A 26,018-nucleotide genomic window follows, 5' to 3' on the forward strand; every position below is an offset into this window, starting at 1 on the left:
GAACTAAAGGCTCATCATACTGTATATAAGGAAGCTGTGAGCCCATCATATTTAGTAAGGGGCACAATAATGGGCATTATTATGTGGGGCAGTAAGAGGAGCACTGTTTTTGCGCCAAAGAGCAGGTGCAGTAATAGGGACACATACGGCAACATCGGCTCGGCTCTGGGGCATCAATAGAATGAGGAGTTAGTGCAGGTTGGGAATAGATGGGGATGTGCAGGAAATGTGAGAAGTCAAATGTGTCTTTATTGCAATCACTGCAGACGAGTCGTGGCTGGATGAAGTTATCATGTAGGTCTGATTCAGATGGAAAAGAAGGTAAATGTGAACGAATCCATCAGAAAGGACATCAGCTGTAAGTCACCATCTATAACTGTACTGTAATCTCTTACATGTTCTGCAGGACTGATACCTATCACTATATGGTCACCATATGGCGGTAATATCAGTGTTGGTCTTTGTATAGAGATTTATTTTCAGTCACAGCACAGTCATCTGATGAGGTTCCCCTATACTGACAATTAGGCTGTGCCACCGCTGCTGTACTCAGGGTTCCCTGGTTAGGGGCTCATTCAGATGTTTCGTTCTCCTTCCCCCCTGAGCTAAACCCCTAGCTATGCCTCTGGTGCAAAGGTCATTGTGGTGGGAAGGTGAAGGTATAATCTGACTTTACCCATTGTAAATAGTGGATCATGTTCTATTTAATGTGTATAGAGCTGTTACATTTCATTGTGATCCTACCTGTAATGGTAATGATAGCCGAAAAGTCTTCTGTTCAGTGTTAGTCTGTGTCAGTGTCATTTCTGATTTTTTTTCTGCACTAATAAAGTTACCAAAAGGAGAATATTCGGTGCCCTGGTTCCTGGCTTTCTCCAAACACAAGTTCCCATTAGCTGAATCATAAGACAATCTATTTTTTTTATCACAGTGTATTGAGTAGTTGTGAAAAATAATATGTCAATAAAATGTCTAAAAGGAAAAGTATTAAGTCTAGGTGAAATACAGTTATCAGATTAAGGCTGCATTCACACGTTCAGTATGTGGTCAGTATTTTACATCAGTATTTGTAAGCCAAAACCAGGAGAGGAACAATCAGAGGAAAAGTATAATAGAAACACATCACCACTTCTGTATTTATCACCCAGTCCTGGTTTTGACTTTTAAATACTGATGTAAAATACTGAAACAATTCTGAATGTGTGAACATGGCCTAAAGGTCAAATCAGTAACTTAAAGGAGTTGCTCGTGTTAGCATACTAATGATCTACTCTATGGATAGGTCATCAATATCATATCCATGGGGTCCGACACCCCCACTGATCTGCTGCTACACGCTCCAGCAGCGGTTGGTTGTAATCAGTGAACAGAGCTGCGCTGTTCCTACTCATGTTCCTGTACATGGTTTACATCTGGACGCCGCCGGATCAGATAACAGCCGATCAGTGGGGGTGTCAGACCCCACCAACAGATAGATGTCATTAATATGTTAGTTCTGCCTAAGCCCTTTGCCTATCATACACTACTTACACTATCCATAAACCAACTGTAGTGAATAGAGACATAACCAGAGGTAGAAACATCCACAGGCTGCACTGCTTGGCATCCATATCTGTAGGAAGAACATAATAATAATGTTATCATATTCTCTTTTTTTAACTTGCAAAATATATATTTACTGATCTGATTTTTCATTATCAAAAATAAAACAGTTGAGTGAAATGATGCCACATCTAGTATGTAGACCTTCAAGCACTACCAAACAACATCTTAAAATAGATTTTTATTTTTTTCTTATCTTATTTAAAATAATCTTTCAAATTTCTTTTTAATTTATTTGCATGTCACAAGTCCCTTCCTGTTGACAGCCCTTAAATCAGAACTCTGACAAGAGTGAGAGCCCCGGGAAATTGCCTAGTTTGCACCCCCCTGACTAGGGCTTATATTTCAAGCATACTCCAAAAATTCTGTAAAATCATGTTAGGGTTTATTTTTGGTGTAGGTCTTATTTTCAGGGAAAAGCGGTATAAAAGGTACAGAAGTTGCAATCGCACCCGGGCCCTAGAGACTAGGGGGTTTCAATAGGTCCCTTTGCTTCATATGAGAAGACTATTACTATTAAAGACCGGCAATAGTCGGGGGCCACAAGCCTCAAGATATGCCACTGACTCTAACCATAGTCTGTTGTCTTCTTAGAGGATGGCAAATTATTGGAACAGGTCAGTTGTGTGATTAGCACAAATGGCACAAAAATAAGTTCACAGCAATATTTCAATTGTGTACTTTTTTAGGATCTCTGTATGGCAGCAGCAAATAAATACATTCTGGTTTATATTTAGTGGCTGAAGCCCTGATCATGCCTAACCAATACTGGTACATGGTTTATTAAGCATCTTATAAGAGCTCTCTCAAGTAGTACATCATAAATATAGATATCACATAGACACACACAAACACAGTTATGTTGCATCTTGCAATATGAAATAGTGAAATATAAAATGTGGCACATGGGGCAATTATTAATTTACACGAAAAATTTGGATAGATGAAGCACCAGAATATTCTGAGCAAAAGCCCTTTCCAATCCCAGCTCAACAGATGCAGCAACAGAACTAAAATGTTATTACAGTGTATCTTCTGTTTCTAAAATCAAGCAGAATTTACCTACCTATATTAATCTACCATATTTAGAATATAAATAGGGCCCAATACATCCAGAGCGGCATTGTTCATGCCGGTTTTGGTGAGGAGGTATGCTGGGGTCAAACACTTCTGATTCATGAATCAGGAGTGATGAAGAGTGGCGTGCTGTGTGCACCTCGCCACAGATCCTCTAACTCCAGCCCATAGTGTAGTACTACTTGTGACGTAGGGAACACCGCTGCTCTTCATGAGTTTAACAAGCGGCAGTTGTTACGCTCCCCTGCCCCAGTTAGCTCAGTTGGTCAGAGCTGGGGAGAAATGGCTTGGGAACGCAAAAAGTTGCATAATTTTAGCACAACCGCCAGTTGTGTCAAAGTTATGTGACTATTCAAAGCTTAAAAGCTCCGACAAATCAAGACAGTATTCTGACAGTTCAGCTGACATCTACCAATAAATACCAGATAGACTTAAAAGCCGATTCAACAAGACTGGCGCATTAAAGCGCACACCACTTAATGAATTTAGTGCCTCTTCTATTTGGCATGCGCCTCTCTGACTGGAGTTGCGTTTCTGGAGTACAAAGCACCGGTATTTTTCATGAATTTACGGGGTGGGAATGGCCAGCCCCTATTCCACTCCAACTCTGCACCAGATCCACCCATTTTCTCAGATCTGAGTCAAATTGGCTTAAAAGCACCCAAAGTTGCAAAATATTTGCGCAACTTAAAAGTTTGAGACTTTTCAAACATATTAGGCCTGTTTTCTTGAATAAAAGCTTTGATGAATCGTCCACCTAGTTCTGAAGTACAAAGTACATGAATATAACATGTTCAGATAAATTCAGGTGTATAAAGGTGTGTATGGTATTTAGGATCTTGAAATCCCTAACATTGCAATCTGCATGTCTTCTAAATCTAAAACTGTCCTAAAACTGACCATATTTTTTACTCTTCAGTCACTTTAGTGAGGATTGGGCACTAACCTATGAGTGTATCAAAATCAGCATAACATTTCAAGATTATATTACACATGTTCATTCAATTAAAATAATATTTTTGTAGCTCTTCAATAGTTCTGAGAATGAAAAGTTTTGCTCCATTAGCAGATATTATATTTATTTAACAATGCCTCATCGTGTCTGGAAAAATGGGAAAATGACTGGTTCATTCACATCCACCACTAATATTTTATGCACCGCACTTCCTAATCATTTCCATATTTCTTACATCTATAAAATATGTGAGGTCTTTGGCATCTTGGGTCTGTGTTAATATGATCCACATTGATGATAGGCTGGATAAAGGATAGTACGATATTGGCAGGGCCGGCGTCAGCACCCGGGCAAATGCCGGGGCCCTGAGCAGGCAGAGGGGCCCACTGGCGGTCGCGCACCCCGCTGGGCTATGGGCGGAGGAGAGCGGTGTCTGCGCCTGCCCTTCTCCGCCGCTTGCTCAGGGCCCCGGCAGCTGGATACTTACCTCTCCCCGTGCCTCCGCAGATCAGCTGTCTTCCTGCTCTGCGCTCCCTGTGACGTCTCAGGTCAGAGGGCGCGGTGACGCCTTTACACCGCGCCCTCCCCTGAGCCGTCACAGGGAGCGCTAAGTGGGAAGACGCCGACAACGCTGGAGTTCGGACCCGAGCAGCGGGCAGCAGGTAGCAGGTGAGGAGAAGGGAGGTGAGCATTTGATTTTTTTTTTTTTTAATGTATGGAGGCATGGGGTAGTATAAAGAGAAGGGGGGGGAGGGCATCCTGCATGGGGCATTATAAAGAGAGGGGGGGACATCCTGCATGGGGCATTATAAAGAGGGGTGACAGCCTGCATGGGGCATTATAAGGTGGGGAACAGCCTGCATGGGGCATTATAAAGAGGGGGGGGACATCCTGCATGAGTCATTATAAAGAGGAGGGGTGACAGCCTGCATGGGGCATTATAAGGTGGGGAACAGCCTGCATGGGGCATTATAAAGGGGGGGGCAGCCTGTATGGGGCATTATGTGGGGGGTATCAGCCTGCATGGAGCATTAAAAGGGGGGGGGCCGTATGGGGCATTATGTGGGGGGAACAGCCTGCATGGGGCATTATAAGGGGGGGGGGCAGCCTGTATGGGGCATTATGTGGGGGGTAACAGCCTGCATGGAGCATTAAAAGGGGGGGGCCTGTATGGGGCATTATGTGGGGGGTAACAGCCTGCATGGAGCATTATAAGGGGGGGACAGCCTGTATGAGGCATTATGTGGGGGGTAACAGCCTGCATGCAGCATTATATGGGGGCCAGTATCCTGTATGGAGCGTTATAAGGGGACCGGTATCCTGTATGGAGCGTTATATGGGGGCCAGTATCCTGTATGGAGCGTTATATGGGGGCCAGTATCCTGTATGGAGCTTTATAAGGGGACCAGTATCCTGTATGGAGCGTTATATGGGGGCCAGTATTCCGTATGGAGCCTTATATGGGGGCCAGTATTCCGTATGGAGCCTTATATGGGGGCCAGTATTCCGTATGGAGCCTTATATGGAGGCCAGTATTCCGTATGGAGCCTTATATGGGGGCCAGTATTCCATATGGGGGTCAGTATTTAGTATGGAGCCTTATATGGGGGCCAGTATTCCATATGGAGCCTTATATGGGGGCCAGTATTCCGTATGGAGCCTTATGTGGGGGCCAGTATTCCGTATGGAGCCTTATATGGGGGCCAGTATTCCATATGGAGCCTTATATGGGGGCCAGTATTCCGTATGGAGCCTTATATGGGGGCCAGTATTCCGTATGGAGCCTTATATGGGGGCCAGTATTCCGCATGGAGCCTTATATGGGGGTCAGTATTCCGCATGGAGCCTTATATGGGGGTCAGTATTCCGCATGGAGCCTTATATGGGGGCCAGTATTCCGTATGGGGCCTTATATGGGGGCCAGTATTCCGTATGAAGCGTTATATGGGGGCCAGTATTCCGTATGGAGCCTTATATGGGGGCCAGTATACTGTGTGGAGCGATTCGCCGGTTTCTGAGCTATTGTGGAATTTACAATAGATATCACTCATGTAATGTAAGAAGTGAAATCTTTGCATTGTACTAATATATATATATATATATATTTCTCCGCCGTATCTCTGCATCATGAATCGTGGTATGTGTTAAAGGGGCCCACTGAGACTCTTTCGCCCGGGGCCCAGAAAAACCTGGAGCCGGCCCTGGATATTGGTTAAAGAGTCTTCCCTCCAAAACAGAAAATAAATTACCAGTAAAAATAAGCCATTGAAATGGCATCTTCTATCATGTAAGAACTACTTTTTTTTAGTAGTTTCTCTTTCTGGAGTGATACAGTATATGATTAAGGGTACATCCATCTTTCCTGAACTTTGCATTTTGGATCTTAATAGCTCCATAGAATTTCCATTGAGGAATGTGAGAAAGGTGTCCCCGAGGGAGTTTTAGTTGATGATATACAGTAGGTGTTTTCACTATGCTTTCTAAGAGACCTATATAAAAGATGACTAACTAGAACCTAATGGCAGAAGTAAAGGACTTAGATTCATTGGTGCTTAAAGGCTTGATCACACGGAAAAAAATGCATTTTACACTACCAGAAAATGAATGAGATTTTTGAAATCTTATACCCACGCTGCTTATTTTTTCCTGCAAGACTTGAACCATAAAAGCATTTTTTCAAATCAGCAGCATGTCAATTCTTTCAGTGTTTTTGCAGCGTTTTTCACTCATTCAAATGAATGAAAAAACATAAGTAAAAAAGCAACAAAAAGGCAAAACGTGCTCTTTTTATATAGTGCTTTTCCTGCCAATATTCTGGGGGTTTTTTTTGCTGCAGAGAAATCTGCTGCAAAAACCCAGCATGTGCTCGTAGCCTATTTAAGGTGGGGAAAAATACCAATAATTGATCATGTAAAAAATGTCTCAGCTTATCAGCTAGAATGATCTAAATGCATTATTATAATATACTGATATATGTATTGCATAATGAATTCACATCGCTTTTAATTTTCATGAAAACTTGACACCTCTATCTGTGGTACACTGCGATATGTCTGCAGATCTGACAGGAACATGCTCTATTATCCAGCATGGAGAGCCATAGTGCAGTAATCTCAGCACATTTGTATATTACACACAGCTGTTGAGTGATGCAGCCGCGGTCTTGTCCTACATAATTTTGGCTGGGACCTGTGACCTCGCCCAGATATGGTGTGAACCTTTCAAAATTTTTCATTATTTCTGCACAAATGTGACCTGGAGCTACAGTAAGTTTTCATAAAAGTTCTAAAAGTAGATAAAGAGAATAAAGTCAAACAAATAAGTCAAAATATTACATTTTAAAAAAATTTTAATAATAAAACTGATCCAATATCACATATCTATTAGTGGCAAAAGTATGTAAACCTTTAGGATTTGCAGATCATTTTAAAGTGAAATTAGATTTAGGTGTTTTCAGTCCATGGGATGATAGTCAGGTGTGAGTAGGGACCTGTTTTATTTAAAGAATATGGATCTATCTAAGTCTGTTTGTGTAAGTGTATCATGGCACAAACAAAGGAGATTTCTGAGGACTTCAGAAGAAGAGTTGTTGATGCTCATCGTACTGGAAAATGTTCTAAAGACTTTACCAATTCACAGACATACATAATGTGTACAAATGGAAGATATTCCAGACCGTTATTCCCCTCCCCAGGAGAGGCTGACCAACAAAGATCACTATAAGAGCAAGGCATATCCTTCAGGTCACAAAGAAACCCAAGGTAACCGCTAAGCATCTAAAGGCCCCTCACACTTGTTAGTATTAATGATCATGAGTACATCGTCAGGAGGACACTGAATAATCAAAAGTGTAGATGGGAGGATTGCAAGAAGAAAGTCTGTGGTCTCCTAAAAGGACTGTGCTGCCCATCTGCTAAATCTGCCGGTCTGCTAAAATCATCTGTACAAGCCAGAAGGCCACTGGAACAATGGTTTGCGAACAGATGAACATATAGCTTTTTGATTTAAATGAAAAGCGTTCTTTTAGAAGGAAAAAAAACTGTATTACATCATAAAAACCTCATACCATCTGTGAACCACGCTGGTGGTTGTATCATGGTTTGTGCCTGTTTTGCTGCATCTAGGCAGATGAGTGGTCAGTCTACAAAAGAATTGTTAAGAAGAATATATTTAGTTTTGGAATGGCCATGTCAAAGTCCTGACCTTAATCCTATAGAAATTTTGTGGAAGGATCTGAACAGAGCAGTTTATGAGAGAAAACCACAACATAACAGATTTGAAGCTGTTTTGTAGGGAGGTATGGGCTAAAATTTCCCCAAGATGATGTGCTGTACTAATGAAAAATTGTTGGAAATGTTTAGATGCAGTTATTCCCAATCGAGGGGATCACACCTGAAAACAAAGGTTCATTATTTTTTGCCATTCACAGATATGTGATGTTGGATCATTCTCCTCAGTAAAGGAATGACAAAGTGTAATATTTTTTACTCATTTATTTGATGTGACTCTTTATCTATTTTTAGGACTTATGATGTATTTTTAAGGCTGTGTGCCCACTATGCGTTTTTCAAGCGTTTCTGCAGCGGAATTTTCGCAGCGAAAACGCTTAAAAAATGCTTGGTAATACGTGCCCCATGGTCCCCAATGATAATCCACATGTGCTGTGCAGCATGTCCATTAATTTTGCGGACACGCAGCGTAATCGCTGCCATTGACTTGCATTGGACCGCGTGACATCCTCATCACTGCATCTGCACGTGCGGATATCACACAGTTCAATATGCAGATGGTACCCAGATCTGGAGGAGAGGAGACTCTCCTCCGGGCGCGGGTACCATAGTACCTGAAAAAAAAAAGAATTTAAAATAAAAAATAAAAGATTATACTTACCTTCCGATGTCCCCCGGCCTCCTCAGCGATGCGTGCGATGTGTTGGGCGGCTCGCGGTGGTGTGAGGACCTGACATGACGTCATTGAGTCATGTGACAGGTCACGTGACCGCTGACGTCGGCGGTCGCGTGACCTGTCACATGACTCAATGACGTCATCGCAGGTCCTTCACACCACCGCGATACACCGGGGAGACCGAAAGGAGCGGAGAAGGAGACCGGGGGCCATCGGAAGGTAAGTATAATCTTTATTTTTTACCATTCTTATTCTTTTTTTTAAACTATTTCTTGGTCACACTATATAAATCCATGCCGGTTGCATGGATTTATATAGTGTGACCAAGTTGTCAAGCACTTTTCCAAGTGATGCTAAAATCGCTTGGAAAAGCGCTTGATAACCCGCATGCAGAAATGCATGCAAAAACGCTTGACAAACGCTTCTACCTGGCGGGAAAAACGCATGTAAAATCTGCATGCGTTTTTCCTGCCAGTGAGAAGCGTAAAAAATATGCCGCATTTCTGCATCGTGGGCACATAGCCTAAGTCAAATTTATGCAAAAATATGGAAAATTCTGAAGGGTTCACAAACTGTGAAGCGCCACTCTAAATGTGATATACTTTCATTTGTTCTTCTTAGTCAACAATCTGGGCTACTTTTACCAACCACTGATTCAATTTTGCCTACAGCTTAGGTGGCAAAACCCTGCCTGAGCATACGGGTCGTTGGCATTCCTGCCTTTACACTGCACCACCACTGCAAACACAATCGTTATTTTGCGGTTCCAGCAAATCAACATCCTGCTCTAGCAGTAGTGCTTCTATTACATGATTTAAGCATTGCTATATCAAAATCCAGTACACATCTCTTCTATTCTGTAGTTTCTGCATTGCTAAAAAAAAGCTCCACTGTACAACTCTGCTATTCCATGGTTCCATCACTGCTACATCAAGCTCTGCTGTACAACCCTGCTATATTACTAAATTAGCTTAGCTGTATTGAGCCTCTGCTGAAAAATCAGCTCTGCTACACTGGTTTCTCATCACTGAGCCAACTCTGCTACATCACAGTTTCAGCTCTGCTGCCTTTGTTCCATTTCAGCTACAACATTTGTCATTGTTTGAACTCTGCTACATCAGCCACTTTTGTTCTAACAATTAAAAATCCAGAATAAGAACATTTTTATACAAAGCTGATGCATATTTATACAGTGATCGATTTGCTAAAAAAGTCACCTAGTGCTGCATAGTTTGTAATAGACTGGATCACCGCCTATTTACTGACTGTAAATTATTGTTAATTATAGAAGCATAATTATTTCCAATAGTCACAACTAAATTATCCATCATGTGACAAATACTGGATGTAGAAATTTACAATGACGTACATGGCAGAGATAGTAATACCTAATAATCTATAGACAGCCAGGACGAGCAGGAGAGCTGTCAAAAATAGATAAAAAATGATGCAGCAAATAAAGGACAGAAGGCACAATGAGTGAATTATGAAATCTCAAATTAGACCAAGTGATGCATTATGCATTACTGTCCATTCATATAATGTAAAGTCAATAATACGTCTGGATAGAAAAGCTGAGTCAGAGGTTGCGGAAAGATAGAAGTATTAACAGCAGCACTCTCTGTTTTCTTGTTGCTTGTTTTTTTTCTTATGTGCTTTTAGCCTCCATTGGCCCGATCTGTATAACGTTTCCTTAATTGTATTGCTAGGTAATTGCAAAAAAAGAATACCACGCAGTATACTTTATTTTTCATAGTAGGATGACACTTCATCTATCAAGACTGTGGCTTGCCACTGTAGTACATACAGTGGGTACGGAAAGTATTCAGACCCCTTTAAATTTTTCACTCTTTGTTTCATTGCAGCCATTTGGTAAATTCTAAAAAGTTCATTTTTTTTTCATTAAAGTACACTCTGCACCCCATCTTGACCAGAAATGTACAAATTTTGGCAAATGTATTAAAAAATAAAAACTGAAATATCACATGGTCATAATTATTCAGACCCTTTACTCAGACACTCATATTTAAGTCACTTGCTGTCCATTTCCTTGTGATCCTCCTTGAGATGGTTCTACTCCTTCATTGGAATCCAGCTGTGTTTAATTAAACTGATAGGAGTTGATTTGGAAAGGCACACACCTGTCTATATAAGACCTCACAGCTCACAGTGCATGTCAGACCAAATGAGAATCATGAGCTCAAAAGGAACTGCTCAAGGAGCTCAGAGACAGAATTGTGGCGAGGCACAGAACTGGCCACGGTTACAAAAGAATTTCTGCATTACTCAAGGTTCCTAAGAGCACAGTGGCCTCCATAATCCTTAAATAGAAGAAGTTTGGGACCACCAGAAGTCTTCCTAGACCTGGCCGTCCAGCCAAACTGAGCAATCGTGGGAGAAGAGCCTTGGTGAGAGAGGTAAAGAAGGACCCCAAGATCACTGTGGCTGAGCTCCAGAGATGCAGTAGGGAGATGGGAGAAAGTTCCACAAAGTCAACTATCACTGCAGCCCTCCACCAGTCAGGCCTTTATGGCAGAGTAGCCCTACGGAAGCCTCTTCTCAGTGCAAGACATATGAAAGCGCGCATAGAGTTTGCTCAAAAACACATAAAGGACTCCTAGGCTATGAGAAATAAGATTCTCTGGTCTGATGAGACGAAGATAGAACTTTTTGGTGATAATTCTAAGCGGTATGTGTGGAGAAAACCGGGCACTGCTCATCACCTGCCCAATACAATCCAGTGAAAAAACAGTGAAATACGGTGGTGGCAGCATCATGCTATGGTGGTGTCTTTCAGCTGCAGGGACAGGACGACTGGTTGCAATTGAAGGAAACATGAATGCGGCCAAGTACAGAGATATCCTGGATGAAAACCTCTTCCAGAGTGCTCTGGACCTCAGACTTGGCCAAAGGTTCACCTTCCACCAAGACAATGACCTTAAGCACACAGCTAAAATAACAAAAGAGTGGCTTCAGAACAACTCTGTAACCATTCTTGACTGGCCCAGCCAGAGCCCTGACCTAAAACCAATTGAGCATCTCTGGAGAGACATGAAAATGGCTGTCCACCAATGTTCACCATCCAACCTGACGGAACTGGAGAGGATCTGCAACGAAGAATGGCAGAGGATCCCCAAATCCAGGTGTGAAGACTCATGGCTGTACTAGCTCAAAAGGTTCTTCTACTCAATACTGAGCAAAGGGTCTGAATACTTATGACTATGTGATAATTCAGTTTTTCTTTTTTGATAAATTTGCAAAAATTTCTACATTTCTGTTTTTTTTCAGTCAAGATGGGGTGCAAAGTGTACTTTAATGATAAAAAAATGAACTTTTTAGAATTTACCAAATGGCTGCAATGAAACAAATAGTGAAAAATTTAAAGGGGTCTGAATACTTTCCGTACCCACTGTATATCTGATGAATATACTCCCAATTGTAGGTGCAAATGCAATGTGCACTTAACCTTAAAGGGGTTGTCTGGCCTTGGGGTACAAGTCTGAAGTCACCCTATATGACTGCAGACCCATGAATCCTCACAGTGCGCACACTATGCGCTGTGAGAATTATCCGATGCAGGCGCCGGCAGAGGATGGTCATGTGACTGCAAGTATGCAATTTGCATATTTCCGGCCACATTCTGACTAGATGTGTCCGGCCTTGCTAAATTCACTTGCATTAAACAAGGCCACGCATGTGTAGTCGGTATTTTTCCACATGTGACGCACCCCTGGGCCTGTGTCGCGCAGCGTTGCGCACGCGGGAGCTTACCCGGAGCCGGATCTGTTGAGGGTTGTAGTCTCGTGGCGGTGACCCGGTCTGTGCCCAGGGAGTCAGACTAAGTGGCGCTGTATTAGTGGTAGATGTTGGACGACTACGCCACCCGTTGAATGCAGCGAAGGAGCTGCCGCTGCAGGGCAGACCGCTGAGGCCGGTGGTAGGATTGTGCAGCGTGATAGTATCACCCCCAACGGGAGGGGTATGGCCTCAGGACAGCCGACGTGGATGATGGGGTAGCAGGAATCACTCAGAGACGATGCGGTGTAATTCAGGGTCTTTACTGGTGATAAAGATAGACCCTCCCGGAGTACTGGCTAGCGATCGGGGCCTGGTCAGTCCTTGAGCAGATGGGATCTCCCCTGGCCAGGCGGAGTTGTAGGCCTCCCAAACTGACTGTACTCTTCTGGCTACCTTGCTAGAGGCGGGTATAAGTAGCCCACGTCCCTGAGTGTACCGTGTGGTGCTCACCCGTATGGCCGGTGACTCGGGGCCTTCTAGTGGCGTCCGCTCCACGACGGCGGTGCTGGTCCCACGCGTGTGACCGTGCCTTCGGGTTTCTTGGCCAGAGGACCTGAAATCCCCTGCCGGGCGGTTTCTGCTGCTGGGTAAAGATTAGTCCCCACAGCCTCGGACTCCGGGTCCGGTGATAGCTTCTCAGTCAGGGCGAGCTCTGCAGCTGCCAGCCCCTGACTCCTTATAGCACTGCTCCCACAGAGCTCCTGATGTTCTTTTCCTATATCTGTTTCTCTTCTCTGTCTCTACTTCTTCTCTACTCACTAACCCTGCCTCAGCCCTAGGTTTATATAGGGGAAGTTCTTCCCCTCCCAGGACTGGGCAGGAGGTGTGGCATGCACAGGATCCCTGACCAAGAGACCTCCCACCTGCTCTCAGACATAACATTGCTGTTACTGTGGAAACCAGACCCCTGGGGTGCCACATATGCAAATCACATACTTGCGGTCACATGCCAACCGCTCCTAGCGCCAGCACCAGAGAATCCTCACAGTGTGCTGGGTGTGCGATAGTGTGACTGCAGACTTGTAGCTTAAGGCCGAAAAACCCCTTTAAATTGACACTTTGTCATCATGGAGGGCCACTGAAAAATGGATACCGTGCAGTTTATGGTTTTTACAATGGGGCCTTATGGTGGACAGATACCATTGCAACCATTAAGACTGTGGCTACAGTCAGGCATATTACTCATTAATGTATATGCCCAATAGTAGGTGCAAATGCAATGTACACTTAGCTATAAACTCATGGAACAAAACTAAGAAATGGTTCACAGAACCTATCATCTGTTTCATGCTGCCAAAACAATTCATCAAAGTGTTTTCGCCAGATTTCTGGAGTAAAGCACTTTTGAAAGCTTTTTGAAAGTTTGCAACTTTTGGTGCTATGTCAGTTTCAGCTAAATGCACCAAAGTGAGTAGAGCGTGGGTGGGAAGGGGCAAGGCAAAGCCCAATTTACAAATTCTTCAAAAGTTATGTTACTTGAGTGGAGTAACATGTCTGCGGAGGTGCATAGAGGCACATGGCAGTGATAAGATACACCTAATTTATTAAGTGGTGTGTGACTCATAATGAATTAGGCACATCTTACTCCTGCAATCCCATCAATAAGACTGGCGTATGAAACGCCAGCCTTATTGGGTTGGGCCACCATGTCTCTTGGCTGACTGGTTCGAGGGAGGTCCACAGCGTCTTCTCCCAGACCTAATGCTTTTGATTGACCGATCTCTTTCTACGCATACATATAGGGAGAGATCCGTTAGTGTAGGTGAGTGGGGCAGGGAGAAGCCAGCTGAGAACCCGACTCTTGGACTAGTCAACCGAGACACATAGGGGTCGATTAATCTAAGTGTTTACACCAGAGTACTGAATTACTGAAAAGTCACAATAACACAGAGTTGCCCAAAAATATGTGACTTTTGCTGGGACAGGATGGAGCATGGACACACCCATTCTTCAAATTCATCAAAAGTGGCAGAAATCCTTACACCAGATATGTTACTCAAGTCCCTGACAGGAGTAACATTCTGGCAGGGCAAAAGCCACTGATAAGATGTGCCAAATTCATTTAAGTAACACGTGCCTCTTAATAAATTTGGTGCATCTTAATTCTGCATGCCCCTCATTAACACTGGTGTATGAAATGTCAATCTTAAATAAATTGGGGCCATAGTCCTTTGTCGACTTTTCAAAGTATGTTTTTTCTGAAATGCTGCAGAATTTCAGAGTAAAACAAATGTGCAGCTGCCACAGTGGAGCCAGACTGAATTCATGTTGCTCGTGGTTCGGGCATAATGAATCAGATGACATGTTCCTTCTAAGAAGGTTTCTAGGTAAAGCTATCCTATAGTGCAATTGATCCCATTATTATATTCTTTCATGAATATGGAAAAAAAGGCCAGAAAAGATAGTGTATGCTAACTGCCCGGGTATATTTTTTCCCCTGAGGCATGGTTCAAGGAGCTCTGTAGTGTGGCACCTAAGCTATGCTTTCTCACTGAACATCTTGGAACTACAGTTATGATCAATAACACAAATGTATCCAACCTCTTGAGCTGGATTTTATTAAGACGGTCTCGTAAAATAAAACACTTACCTTATCCAATCCACAACCTAAAAAACCTTCAGCCTGACAACTTTGTGACATGATTAGAACATTGTTGATGTCTTCTATACTCACCAAGTCAGTACGCGTGGTTAAGGCTGCTCTAGACAGCAGACACTGCCCTGCCTTATCACATGTTACAGCTAGACAACAGGCTTATGATATCACCCTTTAGCATATTGCGTTCATTCATAGATATTGAGTAGTTATTTCATGCTAGCAGCTACAAACCCCTGGAATAATAACAGAGTGGAGATGGCTGACGTGTAGAGAATATATAATAGGAGGACGTATGATTCCAGGTTTCACGATCCCTTTTTACACAAATTGTCTCCTATAAAATGTAATCACCTTCACCTCTCCTTTTTGGGTGCTTTGTTACTACTTTGTTATACTTTGTTATTACTGGAGGGTTTGTAATTTTATAAAACAAGAGTAAAGACTTAATTCTGTAGAGCACTTAGCAGGTATGAAAAGTGGTGGACCATCTGAATCCTCCTGATAGAGCAGCACCATTATTTTGAAAATTGATGGCACTGGCAATATAACGAAAGGAATCAAACTACATGGGAAATAAAGAAAAAGAGAAAAATGCAAAGATTTCAAATCCATACACGTAAATATATCTCATATCATTAACAAGTCAATGCATCCTAACCAAAGGTGAGAGACCATAGGCAGACAGTAAGTCTGATTATTTCTTCACCTAACGCTGTTAGAACAAGTCTTGATGACAGGAAACGTGTTAAATAACCTTTTATTAACCTTAAACTTCCATCGTGAAGAGGGAATAAAAACAAGTACAATAGTCTGGGATCAAGTATAATCATGAAGTGCACAAATACGTGTTCCAACAACTTTCATTTCCATCATATGGAGAGACGCAGTAGGACTTTCTGTAGCTTGTAGATAAGAATTGGGAAGCGTAAGGCAGGCTTCTTCCCGCACCAATAGCGGCCTCCACTGTTCTTACAATCACTTCTGATTTCTGCCGCAGTATTATATCAGCTCTTCATAATAGATACTTAGAAACACTACTAAGTCCCATTAATTGAAATTCACATTAATAGAAAGCAGCAACAATGTATGGATTACACAATCTTCATAAAGCTAACAAGTCACCATATTAGTGACCTCCATAATAAAATACATGTGGCGCATTAGTTTTAACTTTTTAGTGTTAAAATAACAAGTCATTCTACTTTTAGCTCTATAAGTGGAGACAGATGGTCTGGCTGAGCAACACAATCATAGCCTGCAGTTCGCCTATTGCCAATATGGCTGTGGGGAGCCTAGTAGAAAGTCAATGATAAAATTGTCTTTTTCCCAAGGACAAGGAATTATATCTAGAAACATAAGGCTGTATCTTGCATTAAAGCAGACTATTATTAGATATTAGGGCAAATGACTATACCCTGAAAACCCCCCTCCCCGACTTTATTTCATTTGGGTTAATGATCACATCGCTCATAGACAAGTGTATTTTGCACCTAAATGAGCAGATCTCATGTCTATGACAGTATTTTTCTACATAAGTTAATCAATCCCTATTCAAATAAATTAAAAAAATAGTCTATGTTCATCCATAAGTTCATGCCAAGTCTACATTTATCCATAATTAAATAAAATAGATAGAGAGGGAGATAATGTAGTTGTTGGCGCTCATCATTCAATAAGATAAGATGTTACTTCGAACATGAAAAATGTAGCTGTAGTTTTCCCCTAATTAAAACAATGTCCACTTAGTACCCCAGTACAACACTCACTTACACAATATAGTCCTCAGTTATTACTTCCATTCAGTGCTCAATAAACACCAGTGTTTAATAATGGTGCCCAATAATATTCATTCTTACTCATCCCTGATTTACATAGGCATCTAACCATACAACTCCATTGTAAAATAAAACAACAGGTCCTTATTCTTTCACCCCCAGCAATAAGCTGATATCTTGGAAGGAAGCACTCTCTAGGCATACATATTACTGCATTAGAAATGTTAGAAATTATTACATGTTGCCATTGAAATTACTGGCCATTTACATAATATATTGACACAATAGGTCCACCAGAGCATGACTTCCTTTCCATCCTGGCAGTTACAGAGATGTAATGGGCTGGCACCTTCCATCTATGACATCCATATTCCTTAAAGTATATAGTAAGACTTAAAAGGGTTGTCCCACAAACAAAGTACATTTTAATCAGTAGATCTTGGAATAATAATAATTTCCACAATTGCATGTGTTAAAAAAATGTCCCTGCGCTGAGATCATAGAAATCTGCCCTTTCTATGTACTCTGAGTTGTTGTTTCCGACCATTCAGAGCTGCTCCAGTTCATGGTCGGCACATACCACAGCTCTTGGCCAGAAGCATAAGTCAGTTATGATAAGTAAGTATAGAGACAAAACAGGCTGACTGCTGCTGCTTTCTGAGATAACACATTTCGCTGTCTGTTTTATCACAGGATCGGGTGTTTCTGCCATGTCACTAGCCCTCTGAACTCAACATAAATCAAGTCAGGGGCATAAATGCTCTATCATCTGCTGAGCCTTTATGTCACTGACTTGATGTATGATGATCTCACAAGGCTGGAGACTGGAAGAAACACTCACTCACTCCTGTGATAAAACAGGCAGGTTAATGTGTTACCTGAGAAAGTAGCAGCTGCGAGCCCTTGCTGTTTTGTCTCTATACTCACTTATCATAAGTGAGTTATGTGACTGTTAATATCTGTATTAGGTATTAACAGCATGCTTTAGAGATCCTGGCAAACTTTAAAGCAATGCTAACAAACATCTCAGATGGAAAGCTTCTAAGCACAATACATGTTCGACAACCTCTCTTACAGTAGACCACAATGGTGCAGTGAGCTATAAACAAAAATAAATCAGAAAAGGAGTTATAGGAGGAGAACAGATACTCTGTTGTGGTGCTGCAGGGAACTGGAACACTTACTGCCATGTTTCCTCATAGATTGCAGCAGATCACTGGGGATCACAACAGGATGACACAATGTAATAATCTTAATGTCAATGGACCTCTTTAAACTTGTTAAAGAATTATTAGGGACTTTACAAAGCTGAATACTTGCTTTAAATAGCCGTGTGTTACCATGTTATCTACTAAAAAAGTTTTTAGTACACTGTATAATTTGATCAGGGAAACTTAATCATAAATAAGGTGGAAATTATCAACCTATCTGTAAAATATAATAGAATTTAGTAGACTTGTCTTTTTTCAGCATTACTATATAATTTCATAGTAGAGTGAGCAACATAGCCTATATGCCCATTTATCAGCAGCTGCCTTTTTCAGCACAAAGAGAGCTCATACATTTAGAATTACCTACATTTCAGCTGTTACTGCTGATGTCAAGGGAACAGACAAAAGAATAACACACAAAAAATGCCTTTTTATAATATTCTCAGATGAAGACAGGCAGAAACTAGAGATTAAGTATTATATTGATATTATGTTTGTGCATGGTACATAAAGCATATTAAAGAAACAAGTAAAAGTATAAGATTTTCTTTGGGTGAATGTGTCTATCATACGCTAGATACAGTTAGAATGGATTGTAAAGGGAACCTGTCACCAGTTTTGTGTCTCTGAACAAATACCATCAACTTTATCTGCTCCTGTGATACATTACACAAACGTGTCTATCATCTCCTAATTTCTCCTATATATCCCCAAAAATACCATTTTAATTGCTCCTGAGCTGTATTTAAATAGGATGGTCCGGACCGATGGGCATCCTCCCTGCGGCGTCTGTGCCTCCTCTTTGCTCCTAATGGCTGTCCTACAGCTTTGATACATCCTGTGTCGTCCACATAGCGAAATGAGATTTCGCACCTCGGTAGTAGCCTCAAAGGGCTGCGCAGGCGCACTTTGCCCTGCTCTACTGTGGTTAGAGCATAAAACATCACTATGCAAGTGCCGATCAATGTCATTCCGGCTCCAACGTACCCTGCCACCGTAAATTAAGTCGCTCATTGCTTGCGCAGTGATGTTTTACATGCCTGCAGTCGGGTAGAGGAGAGTGTGCCTGCAAGGCTACTGCGCAGGCGCAAAATCTCATTTCGCTAAATAGATGATGCAGGACACGTCATCCATGTCAATCAAAGCCAGAGGGCGGAAATTAGGAGCAGAGAGGAGGCAAAGAGACACAAAAACTGGTCACAGGTTCCTTTTAATGCACACAAGAGGCTTTGAAAAGTTATCTAATTTAGGTATAGATATTGATATTGATAAGAATGCATATTGTAAGGGGTTGTCTCAAGTTTGGAGGTTAAAGGACTGGACAGGTATTCTGTCCCATGGCTGTGCTGTAAATATGGCTCTGTGAGACGCTGGGTCTCTTCACCTGTACTTACAATGGCGATGGTCGCAGATAGCTTAACTCAGCTACTAGCAGGCACGTTGAATTCAGAAGAGACTTTGTTTTCTTTAAGAACTCTTGTTAAATGCATGTATAACAGCAGGTAAAAAAGACTTTCCTCAGACACAGACTGAGAGCACATGAGCTTCTATATGGTCAAGATAGAGAATGAGGGGAAGCAGGAAGAAGAAAGAGATTAGTTACATCACAGCCAACAGAGGGAGACAGGGAGAGAGAAGGGATAAACTTCAAGGAAAGTGAACCTTACAGCTATGCAATAAACAGCAGTACATAGCAACTGTAAAAAATCCAAAATAGACTGTAAATGTTCCAATTATGGGACATAACAATAGGGGAAAAGTTCCCTATTGTGGGGGGTGCAACCTCTGGGACCACCACCAATCCTGAGAACAGGGGCTTTGAATAGCTCCATGTGAATAAAGCGGTGGTCGGTCATGACCGCTACTGCTCCATTCATTCTGATTAGGATGGGATTGCTGTAGCTAGCCGTGTGCTGCGCTTGTATGGTCTTTGGCACTCCATTAAGAATGAATGGGGTGGCAGCGCACTTGATCAACCACTGCTTTATTCACCCGGTTTTTAGGATCAGTGGCAGTCCCTGCAGTCAGACCCTGAGTGATTGGGAAGTTATTGCCTATCCCATTGATAGACTTCCAAACTTGAGTCAACCCCTTTAAGGCCCCTCCAATACTAGTGGGGTCAGACAACAATCTAATGTTTATGGAGTTCTCCTATTTTTCGTTCAATAGGTGTCAGAGGAAAGAAGGATCCAACCTTTTTGATTTCCAATGTCCGATCTTTATATTCTCCTTCAAGATAAGTTACCGCCAGACTCATCTGCCAGTGACTCTCTCATAGAGAACACAGGAATGCTCGGCCGAGTTGAGCGTTCTTGTGTATGGGGGAGTCAGAGAGATGGCTGACTGTTATCTAATGTGTAAGGGGCTTTTAATCGGTTGTGCACTTTTTATTGCAAATCCATTTAATGACCAGCATCTCAATTGTTTTAAATAGCTGAAAAACTGGAAAATTAATCATTCTAACCATATATGTATCAAACAGATGGCAGAATTATAGATTCTCTCTGTATGCAGGCACTGAGCCAGGAAGAGATTTCTGCTCTGAAACCTGGAGAATTATAAATGCAACCATGACCCTTTAGAACACAAATGTAATGGAACGTAGTGACAAAATAAGTCAACATTTTCTTTAAACTGGTTCTCTATGTATAGTGTAAAATTGCAATATTTAACAGAAATGAAAATGGCCCTAGGGTGCTTGTTAATTGCCATTCGGACTCCTCTACAAGATCACACTAAGCCTCAATAAATGATAATCGCAAAAGAGCTAATAAAAGAGTTGTACTGAAATGTAGCTCGGCACCCTTTGAAGTAGATGGGCTTATTATGTGTCGAATATTATACATATTAAGATGTTTTCTCTCTAATTCATATTCATCACACCATGTTCCATTTAACGCCCTACTACTAAGATTTAGAAGCATTGCTCCTATGGGGAATACTTTTGTAATGTGGTGCCATGTAGTGGTATCATGAGGCGCTTACTATGGCCCCGAGTCATCATTGTCTTTGCGCTTGTTTTTTTTGTCTAGTTCTGTGTCTATTGTGCTTTTTTGTATGCACTGAATTCATTATTCTATTTCTGTCTTTTTTTTAAGTCTATTTTGCATGTGCTCGTCTGTTATTTTTTCCACTTTGTATGCGGAATCTAGCAATTTCAAATGTTTTTGCCTCATTCATCAATTATGACTTGTTAAAAAGTTGTAAAATTTGATGCAACGCAACTCCAGCCATCCCTGGTCTATTTTTGAGCACGTCAGTATTTTGTCGAAATTTTTGCACCATTTTGCAAAACGTGTGATTTTTGGCACCAAAGAGTGACAAAAATAGTTCAAGACAGAAAAAAAAGACTATTCTTGACTCTGTATCAAATTCACAGATCGCATGTGAACCATTTTGAACAATTTGGCTATAAACTTCCAACTAACACCACAAGAAATTAAAGGAAAGTGACTTAAAAAAAACAGAAATGATGAATTGGGGCCAAAGTGCCTATGATTTCCCAGTAGAGAACAGTAGGGACTCTGAAAACTTAAAAATGTAACAATACAATAAACCTAGCTATGAGGAAATTAATTCTTGACCTTGTATAGTACCAAAAAGAATTAGCCTAGTTCTATATGAAAATATATAGAGGAAGGAGAGAATTATCAAGCACTGTGAGCCAAAATTGTGGTATATTTGCACAAAAATTTGTGAATATTTCCAATTTTTATCTAAAAAGTAAATGGGGATAAATGGCAGAAAAATTGGCAGAAATTATAGCTGAAATCTAGACCAGAGCATGGCTGACGTGGATTTGACTTTCTGGTGCCTCGTAAGTGAATTAGGTGCAGTTGACTCCAGCACACTTTGGATTAAGATTTAATAACCTCTACTCCCTTTATGGCTTTATCAGGATATTTTTGGAGAGATTGGGTTGGGTATAAAAACATGTAACATTTTTTTCTATTATTTTCCTTAAAACCCTCCGTCACATACAATATCGGTTCTAACGAGTTCACATACAATGTGACTGTCAGGCGCAGGCTAGAAAAATACCTATAATATCTAATGTTTGCAATTTCAGTGCTCTAAAAGTGATCAGTTACCTTCATAGGGATGTAATAAAAGAGACTACACATAATCAGGTGCAAAAAAAACCCATTTACTTAACATAAAACTAATAACTCTGAAATACAAACATTTCAAAACTCCCGCCAAATAAAAGAGATGTGCCTGTCAGGCCTATTGTATGTGACGGAGGGTTTTAAGTTCTAAAAAGACGCCCACAAAGTAATGGATCCAAAGTCAATTCTCTGGACAAACTAATTATGTCTAAATTATGAAACATTCTGCTCAGGAAGTAGCTTTACAAAAAACAAGTTGACTTCTGTAATCATTCGCAGTCACAAAGAGCATACTTGTATATAAAAACAGCCTGTTATTGTAATTTTCTCAGCTTTATCAGACATGATAGAGAAAGGTTTCACTTTTTATACTTTCTTACTTTAGTTTGTTTCTATACCATTACCATTATTATATTAATGGCAAAACTATAGATAGTTCAGAGGTTTAGCCAAGTTTTAGGTGTCCAGATATAGATGCATCATTGGGTTCTTTGACCCTTAAAGGGAGTCTGTCACCCTTAAAATGCTAATTCAGCTACTCAGAGATTTATATAGGTGACTTAGCCCCTATTAAAATCATACCAGCAATATATATTTTAGTGTTGTAGTTGTAGATAAATTCACTTTTAATTCATATGCAAATGAGGGTGTTTGGGTGCACCCTTGACATGACCAATGGCCCGATGCACCATGACGCCCTCCGATTTGCTTATCCAGCACAGTTCCTGATCTTGATTGGCAGCGCTAGCTTTCTCACAACAAGCTCTCCCGTGACACAAATCCCTGTTCCTGCATGTTCACACAGACACTGGAGGAGACGAGCGGTGTGCTCACAGTGTCAGGGTAGGCATACACTTAGGACCCGATTCATCAAAGCTTTCTTGAGTAAAAGCATTGAAAAATCCCAAAGATTTTGGCGCAACTCGGAGTTGCACCAAAATTTTTCAAATTTTGCTCCAGTTTCTCCCAGCTCTGACAAAACGGGAGGAGCTGGGGCTGGACTAGGGCGCAGCAAAGGCGGGACACCACAGCTCATCTAACTCATGATGAACTGACTGGAGGCTCATGCCACTTGTCATATGCTCCAGATCCATGAAGAGGCATGCATCTCTTAATCAGGAGTGTCTGACTCCAGCACGCCCCCTCATCAAGACCGGTGTGAACAATGCCGGTCTTGATGAATTGGCCCTTAGTGTGGGTACACATTCAGATTTCTGGCTTCTTCCAGTCTGTGAATGCCAATTGCTGGAAAGTGCAGCGAGCAAGTGGCTTCAGACAGAACCCAGAGATCAGAGCATGCCTGCATCCACACTGTGTGCAACTGCGCACCTGACGAGCCACTGTGAGCGCATCCCTGAGCTCTTCCAGTGTCAATGAGCAAGTACAGGAACAGGGATTTGAGTTTAGGGAGCTCCTGCTGCGAACAAGTGAGCCCTGCCAATCAAGCTCAGGGATAGTGCTGGATGTGCAAATCATAGGTCGTAATGGTGCACTGGGCTATTGGCCACACTAAGGGTGCACCAAAGCCCCCTCATTTGTATATGGATTAAAAGTGAAGTTACCTGCAACTAAAACTCTAAAATGTATATTGCTGGTATGATTTTTAGGGGCTAAATCCCCTATAGAATTGTTTAAGAAGCTGAATTTGCATTTTTGAGGTGACAGATTCCCTTTAAATTACCCTTCTGAAAATCATTACAATTTCTGTATATATCCATTATGCAATGATGTGTGTATGGTAAATATATTGGTAAAATGAATTTTCTGTAACTGTATGCAGGTAGCTCAGGTTTTAGAACAATGAATGTTCTGGCGCTGAGTAGTATGTTTTGTCCCATGATCCAAACACTGACGTTTGATATATAACACTACAGCTCCAGGAGATGCTATGATCATGTATGGATATGAACTGCGCAAAACAGAACAGACAGCGGCAGGAGGATGTTACATACTGTATCATTTCAATAGATGGTGCTATCTACTATTATTATAAGTCCCTGAGAAAAAAAACACGGAACAAGATGATGGGTTTCTGATGATAGGAGCACAAGCAAACGCATGTGTGGCTAACAGCCTATGACAGACAGTTTAGACCGCAATCGAAATTTGGATCACTGAAATACTTCAGAATTTACCTCTAGCAAATCAGGACACATATATGCAAATGATTAGGCAAAGAATATAATTTCAGATTTGCTTTCATTATCCAGGTTGCAAAATCAGATCATCAGCTCAAGAATTGTGAGCTAATTAAATTCTAGGTAGCTAGTAGGATCACATGCATTGTATCCAAGCCCATAGGGCAAGGAAATGCCTTGAAATATCACGTGAGCCCAACAATTGGTTCTACAACTCTTGAAAAACTTCAACGCACAGTCTATAGCTGTCAGGGCATGATGGGAGGTGTAGTTCTATAACTATTGTGTTAAATCCCTGCCTAAGTCTACATCTGTGATGTCTAAAAGAAACGCAAAATTTTCTCCAAGTAGTTTTGATTCCATAATAGCCTTTGGCATTAATTTAGTTGGTGAATAATTTGGCTAACACACGACAGTGTGTATTTACAGTAAATGACCTGGCATTAGAAAGCCTGGGAACAACGCCACTTTGGAAACATTCCTCAAGAGTCTTTTTGAAACAGAAAGCATGAAACCAGAGTTATTATATATTATTAACTGATTAATGTTCAATATTTTATGTCACCCAAAAGGAATGGAAGAATTTCCATATGTTTTTGCTTACTTTCAGCCCATGTTTTTTTGTGCAGATTTTTTTTTCGGCAAACAGCATATTCTTGTAAAATATGGAAGTTAATGACGTCTTCATTAGAACCATAATGTGATAGTATACGTTAAATCAGTGTAAGGACTAGTCTAGCAGGGTTTTGCTATGTAATCTGAGAGCAGAGTGATGTAGGGACAGAGCTTGATTCCAACAATGTATCACTTATTAGGTTGTGTGTTGCTGTTTCAATAAAATCAGTGTTTTATCAGTAGGATATTATCACTATGCGACTAGGTGTCTTGTGCCTCCTAGTCAAGCTGCTTTGTGTAACCACACCCCCACCACTGATTAGCAGCTTTCTGTCAATATACATATGTCAATATGGTGTGGGAGCTATACATAGTTCGGCATTCTGAGCACTACTAGATCTGCAGCAGAGAAAACCACAATTTAATCAAATCTGCAGCATCCAGTAAACCAAGTGACACATCGCTGGAATTAGGGTCTCCGCCCCTACATCATGCTGCTCTCAGATGGGGTAGCAAAAATCTGGTAACAGGTTCCCTTTAAATGGAGCAAGAATATAACTATACTTTACCCAAGATCCCCCACAGATTACTTTTTTTAAAGAAATGAAAAGTATTACTGCTTGTATACTCACAATAATAGAACCATATTAAGCCAAACATCCCATATATTAATGCCATAAAATGCTTACACACGTAATTATTCTGTAGAGGTTAAAGTGGTGGTGCCATAAGAGAACTTTGTGGCAAGATGCCAAGGAGAAGGTTTAGATCAGGCAATTACTGATTCTGGTACTGCTGAAGATAGCTAATCACCTAACAGCTAATCATGCATCATCAGCACTCCATGCAAACTGAGGATTTAGGACCAAGTTTTCAGAATTTTTGAGGGTCAGAGCAGTGGGACTCCCCAGTGAATATACATTTATTACCTATCCTATATAAAGGTGTTAAGGATTGCTAGTGTGCCAGTCCCTTTATACAATGGTAATATGGAAACTTTCTGGTCACTATTGTTCATGATACTTAACTCGTTCACGACTTATGACATATAGGTCGTGCTCCTCCCTTTGATGTGGGCTCCGGCGCTGAGCCCTCATCTTCTAAAGCACATGACAGCTGACAAAAATGGGAGACACAAGTTTCGTACAATTTTTGGTGCACAGTGCCCCATTTTCACCACAAATTGTGCCATCATGCTGGCACATTTAGCTTGATAATTTTCCCCAATATTTCT

The 26,018-nt window shown here is 41.3% G+C and overlaps 1 protein-coding gene across 4 annotated transcripts in view; it reads right to left on the reverse strand.

Annotated features, from left to right (window-relative positions):
* TMEM150C (transmembrane protein 150C) overlaps positions 1–26,018 on the reverse strand; it is a 294,980-nt gene that overhangs the window by 77,090 nt on the left and 191,872 nt on the right. For 3 of the 4 annotated variants that reach the window (XM_073637020.1, XM_073637018.1, XM_073637019.1), the window contains one exon: positions 1,531–1,612. In XM_073637020.1, coding sequence (XP_073493121.1) covers positions 1,531–1,610 — 80 coding nt within the window. In that variant the 5' untranslated portion in view covers positions 1,611–1,612. Of the gene's footprint in view, positions 1–1,530; positions 1,613–14,927; positions 14,949–26,018 lie in introns of those variants that run through there. The other variant, XM_073637021.1, reaches the window with a different exon arrangement.

Source organism: Phyllobates terribilis, unplaced genomic scaffold (genome assembly GCF_046119375.1).
Source record: "Phyllobates terribilis strain yellow unplaced genomic scaffold, ASM4611937v1 Scaffold_1__5_contigs__length_1240528914, whole genome shotgun sequence".
Taxonomy (NCBI): Eukaryota; Metazoa; Chordata; class Amphibia; order Anura; family Dendrobatidae; genus Phyllobates; species Phyllobates terribilis.